Source organism: Balearica regulorum, chromosome 15 (assembly GCF_011004875.1).
Source record: "Balearica regulorum gibbericeps isolate bBalReg1 chromosome 15, bBalReg1.pri, whole genome shotgun sequence".
NCBI classification, from domain to species: Eukaryota; Metazoa; Chordata; class Aves; order Gruiformes; family Gruidae; genus Balearica; species Balearica regulorum.
Genome location: NC_046198.1, coordinates 14,245,135 through 14,252,358, shown reverse-complemented (window position 1 = coordinate 14,252,358; position 7,224 = coordinate 14,245,135). Strand labels below are relative to the sequence as shown.

The window sequence follows — 7,224 nt, the reverse complement described above, 5'->3', positions numbered from 1 at the left end:
CTCTGGCTCACCGTATCACGGGTTTGCCTCTGCACGAGGTAATAATCTGCTGCTACACAGAAACACGCGTGAAGAACAAACGTGGTCTCTTCCGTAAATAGGAGAGGGAAAGGATTTATGCACCATTTAAGACTTAGAATGCGATGCGCGCACCTTGCGGCACCTTCGCAGCGGAAGACGTGTCACCCTTCGTGCAGTGACTCCGCTTCTGAAGACCACTTACGGCAAGAGAAACAAACCGGCAGCCAACAACCCAACCGGGTGCGCCGGGGTTACTTGCTTCTCCGCAACAGCTCTTGTTTTCCACCAACACCCGGACAGGCAAGGTGACGTCGGGCTGTGCTGGCGCGAGCATCAGGGATTCAGGGGGTTCATGCAACTCCACAACTGCAGGCGCCCGTTGCCGCAAAGCGGTGGGAATGCTAAAGAGCCCTTACAGTAATCCCACGCACACGCTAAAGCCTGGGCAGCCACATGGGCCTTGTTAAAAACCTGGAGGTACAATTAGTTTCTATTAAAACAAAAAGTCTTTTCTTTTGTCTTGGGAGTCCTGAAATGGCTGCGACACAATTAAAACCAACCGAAAAAAGAATGACCATGTGGAGTGGTGAGATGCTCTTTTCTGGGGAGCGTGGGCTGGTAATGTCCTTCTGGAAGAACCTCAGAGAGAGTGGTCACTTTTGATTACTACATAATGTGAGTAATTCTCTGGAAAGACGAGTCCTTCCCGCCTGAATCATAGCAAAGGGGGGAAAAATAACACACTCCAAAAACGGAAAGCTGGACAGCCCTTGGATGCCGGGAGCCGCCCACGATTCCCTGTGCGGGGGCCACCGCAGAGAAGCTGCACGGAGTGAGTCCACCAGCCCTGCACGCTGCTCTGGGCGACGGCTCCAGCACCGGAGCCCAGCTGGGACCACAACATACCGACGTATGAGCCCACCCAGAGCTCCACTGGGGCATTAGCGCCACGCTGCACACCTCTTCCTCACCCAGAAGCCGTATGGGTCCTTCAGCCCATGCATTCACCCTGACGCAGGAGATACAGGTGGTTCCTCGGGAGGCTCAGCCTTCTCCGAGAAGTTTGTCCTCAGTGTAGCTCTTCTTGGCCAGCCCGCTCACAGACAGCAGCCGCGGCAGCAGCCGTACACCTCTGGTGCCACGAGCGGCTTCGTGCCTCGGTCCCAGGGCAGCGGCACTCCTCCAAATCCACACGTGGCCAGAAGTTGAGAGGAGCGACTGGGACGGATCCTCAGCGTGGTCGGGGCCATGGGCTTTATCTCTGACACTGGGGGGGAACATACATGGTTACATTTAAACACAATGCTAATCCTCCAGAAAACCACTCTGGTTGCCATTACTATACATAGCGCTGGGATGCGGGGTCTATTTTTTGTCCCTTTGCATCTGATTATTTTCAGTAGAGTTCAAACTTTTTACGATATGCAGACTTTAACTAGAACGTGACTTCTGTTCATACAGACCTCCACTATTAATAAACCCACAACGGCCGCATATAATGTAGAAGAATTTTATTCATACCGTAATCCTGTCCCATCATCCACTGCAAATATTACAATTATCTTTAAAACATCATTGAATATCATTTTGTTCCACTTAAAGCATAGAAATCCTGGTGTTAAACGGTTACACTTCTCTTGAGATCGCTTATAACAGAACCATAATTCAAATGTATTTTCCATGAGCTGTAAAGGTTTAAAGCAAAGAATCCGTGTTGTGTGTGTGCTCGAGTAACTTCTAAACAGTGAGGCTAATACTTGGTGTTCAACAAGAAATGCGTATCTTGCACATTATGCGACACACTCACAAATTTTTACCAATACAACAGAAATGCAATAGGTAAAAGAACATACGTGAGTGATTGGGAAGCTTTAAAAAAATTTTTTTTTAAAAAATTGCACAAGAGAATACGAAAACAATGAAGCAAATCAAAAGTTTTGCAAATGCATATACATTTCTCTCTATATATAATGGGGGTCTGCCTGTATAAACGTACATGATAAAAACTGCCAGGTTGAAAAATGTGAATGGTCATATTTAATAACACGTGCAAGAAGCGTAACATAATCATAATAAATAGTAGCAACGAATATACGCTGACAGGAGCACTGAAAATACGCGGGAAGAAATGAAGCACCTTGAAGTGATGAGCGGAGCCTGAAGCCGAGAAGCAGCCAGCTCTGTAAAACCCCTGTGGGCAGCTACTGGAATTTTGGGTCTGGATCTGCAAAAAGCTCCATTCCAGAGGAGACCCACGTCTGGGAGGGCAGCAACGGCTGCCAGCGAGGCCGCACGCGCCTGGAGGGACCTGGGCGCGGGGAGCTGCCTGCAAGATCCCGGTGCTTTTTGTACACAATAGGTGTCTTCTGGAGGAGAGGCAGCTTTCTGAAGGGTATCTGGCTTTCAGAAAATCTAAAAAAATCCTATGTTTTGGTCATATACTAAAAGAAAGGCATTTGAATTTAATTAAGTGAACCTTATTAAAAACCAAACTGCTGTGGTTGGCCCTGATGTACACCTGGCACCATCTCTTCAGCATTGAATATTCAGAGAAGTGGCTGAGGGCACTCTGCTGCAGATAAATACATTTCGAAGCCCGTTTAACTCAGCAGAGATGTTCCCATTGGACTCTTAAGGGATCTAATGCAAACCCTCATTTAAAAAAAAGCTGAGGACAAATAACTTGGGTCCTAAAGGCTCCATTTGAATTCTTACGAAACATTGTTCTTTGACCTCCTCACCCAGAAGACGGGAGCGGGCTGTTTGGCTTAGCGTATCCTACAAAGCAGACCTGCAAGGGCTCGTAACACGGAGGAAATATGGCCCTTGTATCTCAGCCACAAACAAAATGACTCCAAAGCTCCACTCTTCCCTGGCTTGCTGGAATGATCAAAATCTTCCTCCAACCTTCCCACTTAGGCGGTATGACTGCCACTCACCCCGCGGGATTTCAGAATCCTCCAGTCCACAACCAGCGAAAAGGTTTTTAAAAGTGACAGGCAGAGGGACATCGCTTGATCAGAGCAGCTTGACAAAAGGTGAATAAGATCAACTTCAGAGATAATAAGGGAAATAGAAATTCATCTAAATTTTAAACAGTTAAAAACACGGTTTTAAGCTATATGATTCAACAACAGGTAAAAATCTTGCCTGCAAGCCAAGAGCCTAATCTTCCCCAAAGCCAGTCTTACCCAAACAGTTGTCTTCCCACTTACATGATACATGAGATCTGAACTGACATCCAGTACGTGACATCAACAGAAAAAATACACATAAAATGCACACCTTTTTTTTTTTTTTTTTTTTCTTCATAAAGCTATGGAGCTGCACAGAGCAAATTTAAGTGCACAGGGTCACACAAAGGCAGCTTTCCAGGAGGAATCATTTAGACGGTGAGCGAAATGAAACTGTTGTATCTCTGAATGTTTCTCTTGAGGATTTCGGAACAAGGACCGAGGACTCGTTCGAAGCGGGGCCGATCCAGCTTTACACACTTCAGTGGTCCGCGTGCCACCACTGTCGCAGCCCGGGGCCGATTGAGCAGTAACGCTATCTCACCTGGAGAAAACAGGGATAAATACGCCGTCACACGCCCTGTGCCTCTTTTTTGGAGGGTGCATATTCCAGCCACCACGCAGCTGCTTTGGTTGTAGAACATCTCCCTTTATCTATCTCTTGATAGATACTTTACATAACTCTGCTGACAGTACAAATGCATTACACATACATAATGCAGGCGTGTAAAATGCCTTTGAAAACAAATGCTTTCGGACTGGTTTGCTGATTCCGGATCCGTCTCCTGTCAGCTACGCTGGTGTAAACCAAGGAACGGTTTCAGCTTCACTGAAATCTCTCAGTACCGCTGAAAGCAGCAGCTGAACCACGCGTAAACCCGCGCTCGTAAAAGAGTAGAACGCTAATTAAGGCAGTAACTCCATGATACAACTCCACGTGCCCATCTTTCTGAACCATCCTTAAGCTGAATTTTCTTACCAAAATAATCTGAGGGACCAAGTCTTCCAACTTCGACGTACTCCTCGTTGTCAGACCTGCGCTGCAGAACAGAAGCCGTGCCCTGGGGAGGGAAGTGCAGGAGGTCAGTTTGCTTTGCTTAAACCTGTTATGCTCTAAAAAGTATTTCGTCCCGAGCGTTCCCTTCTGCATGTCACACTCCTTCAGTTCTGCTATGGGAGAGATGAGAATTCCAGTCAGTTCCTTATATACCAATGAAAGGAATTAAAGGATTTAAAAAAAAATCCATCAGTATGGCAAACGATTTCTCTCTTCTGAACTGTTTGGATGCAGACAGATTCAGCTCACAGAGAGGAGAAGAGGAACAGGACAGAACTCAGTAATTCCTAGTTAACTAACGCACGTCGTGCTGTGCAAACGTATGCTCTAATATAACTTAAAAATACGTTCTGGGGGCATGCAGAGCCTTACAAGTGACGTGGAAAAGATTCACACAAAACAAATAAAAAGACAATTTTCCCAGTCTCAGTCTTGGGACACTGTTTTATAAGGCAGCAACTTGAGTTTATTCCTCACCTGATCATTCACTGGATCTGTTGGTAAAGGGAGATTTTAATGCTTGTTGCAACAAAGGGTTATTTTTAAATTTTTTTTAGTGGCTTTGCCTGCTTGTGGCCTGTAGTGATCTGGACACCTGCGAGTGAGTCGCTGGAGAGCTGGAATGTGTCTTGTCTCCACTACCCTTAATAACTGCTGTACTTGACGCATGCTAATACATGTCAAAACTCAGTTACAGTCTATTTAAACCTTCAAAGAGGTTTTACATGCAGAAATATTCTAACCTGGAGGAAATCTTAAATTATTGTGGCATAAAGCTTTTGTAGAGGAATAGAGAAACTATCTGCTTTTCTGAAAAAAAAAAATTACAGTAACATATGAAATTATCTTCTGAGTCCAGAGCAAAAGCATAGGAAAAGGCAAAATGTTAACATATGTTGATTTTAATTGAAATTTAGAAGATTTTTAAATAGACAGGAGAGCCATTTTTTGACAGTGCAGTGGAGAGCATCGATAACGTTTTCTCTAAGACTTTCAGCTTGGAGAGTAACGTGTGAGGGCTGATCCTGTCCCAACCAGGACAGGGAAGGGGAGGACACGGTAATGTGGACTATGCTCGGAAGTGATGCCAGTGATTGGACATATCACAGCCCTCCCTCTGCAGTTTGCACTGCTGGGCTCGTCGGCGCTGCCGGTGCCTGTAACCGGCTGCAGGACCACCCCAGCTTGGAGCACAAACCTCCCTGCAGTGCGGAGAATTCGGTGCAGAATCACTGGCTGCAAACATCCTGCAGCTTCCTTGCGCCAAAAGAAAGTTGTGTGCCTCGGGGTACGGTGGGGGGCCGGAGGAGACGCTGAGCACCCTCGTACACCTTGGCTTCAATGCAGTCGGAGGCACTCAGCACCCTGCAGAACCGGCCCTTCACCTTTGCACTGTGTTTAAACACACCCGATATTGTATCCTAAACATTGTCATCGAATTGCAAATCTGAACAGCAACGTAAGGCTGCTTCAGGACTGGCTTCCAGTTTTCTCGGAACTGAGGGTCCCAGGAATAACGAAGAACAGTAGAATATCCATTATTGTGTAGCAAATAATCATAATTTGCTTTCTTCTGAACGAGCACTACTAAGCTGCTGTAACACCATTGTATTGCATCACATCCTATTTCATAACCAGGTTATTTTTAAGCCCATATACTTTACAAATTGCTGGGCCACTCTCTAGTTAACTTATAACGTAACCTTTATGTGCTATATCAATGAAGAGGTAAATTTTCTGTCTGCTGATGCCAAGAACCAGAAACAAAAATCAAATTATGTGCAAGTATTGTTTGATATATGCTAAGCATCGGATGGTTTTTATACAGACTTGGATGTACCTCAAATTAATCTGACACACTAGAAGTTACAATTTTTCATTTTGTCCATTAGCAGTAACCTGTGCTTAACACAAATCCCCAGATATCAGACTGCCAACACGTTACACTGGTCATGACGATTTACCATTCCGCCCCATCGTGCCATATCAGTATTACAAAAATACTGAAGAAACACCAGGGATGTAAATTCAGGACCATTTGAAAACAATCACAAAACTTGGCTCCAACGCTTTCACTCTTACTGTGCCAGGCAGCCGATGGCAGAAGATTCAGAACCACGTGCTAGGCACAACGTGCATGAGCAAGGGCACCTGAACCGGGCAAGGTTGTTCAAACAGAAGCCAGGCATACAGGGGAAGGTTGGTTTTGGTCTTTTGTGGGATTTGTTTGGGGTTTTATCTGCCATTAACACATGCCATGCACATAAAACTGTCCACAGCAAGCGTAAGGCTATCCACAGAAGTAACTGAAAGGACTGCATGTAAGAAAGTGATTTGGTGCCTGTCAAGTTTCCAGCAAGAATTCCTTATCCTTGATATAACTGAACTGTTCCGCCAAAGCTGCTGTTTTCCAAGATCTTCCAGTAAATCTGCAAGGGCATGAAAATGCAAAGATCGTGTAATGAGTTTTGTTATTCACACTTACTGCAAGTTTTCAGAACAAACACACATTCATAAGCAGCATTCCTGGAAGTAGCCCATACAGGGAATAATGCCTACACCGTCCTCTCTCTTGCCAAACTCCAGACCAGGTGCAGCTCACTAAACTGATGCTGTTGTTACTGCCTGTGCGGTGTGATGGATTCAGCTTCAGAAGCGCTTCCAGCCCCTGTCCTCCTCTCCGTCCCCATCTGGAGCCTGGCAAAAACCTAACCCCTTGACCCAAATAGCTGTCTGCAATCCATGTCTCCAGTCTCTTTCCCAAAACTATTTAAAAAAACCACCCCTTTTATTACAGATGTTTTATTACATAAAACAACAAAAAAATCCCCAAAGTAATCATATTGACTGCCTAGGTCAAAGGAAGAGAGGAGGCAATTCCCCACTGCCCACCTTGAGCGTGTTGCCGTCAAGGTAATCACAATATCAAGCAATATTGCTTTCATCTCCCCAAGCGTCAGCTTTTATTGTGGCTAATATTTTTTGACAGGGTCCATATGATATAGGACTCCAATAAGTCAGTCTTCTGAAGCAATTTCTTCCACTGTTCCACTACAGTCGTCCTTTTTAATCCAAGAAACACCATGATATCTGTTGGAGGAGGACAGATGTGTCTGGCCTCCACAATAAACA

General features: G+C 45.3%; 1 protein-coding gene across 3 annotated transcripts in view; it reads right to left on the bottom strand.

Moving 5' to 3' along the window:
* Positions 1 to 1,517: 1,517 nt before the first annotated feature.
* PRKAR1B (protein kinase cAMP-dependent type I regulatory subunit beta) overlaps positions 1,518 to 7,224 on the bottom strand; it is a 102,005-nt gene continuing 96,298 nt past the window's right edge. For all 3 annotated transcript variants that reach the window (XM_075768169.1, XM_075768172.1, XM_075768170.1), the window contains exons 10-11: positions 4,015 to 4,096; positions 1,518 to 3,579 (exon numbers count right to left, since the gene is read on the bottom strand). In XM_075768169.1, coding sequence (XP_075624284.1) covers positions 3,407 to 3,579; positions 4,015 to 4,096 — 255 coding nt within the window. In that variant the 3' untranslated portion in view covers positions 1,518 to 3,406. The remainder of the gene's footprint in view (positions 3,580 to 4,014; positions 4,097 to 7,224) is intronic.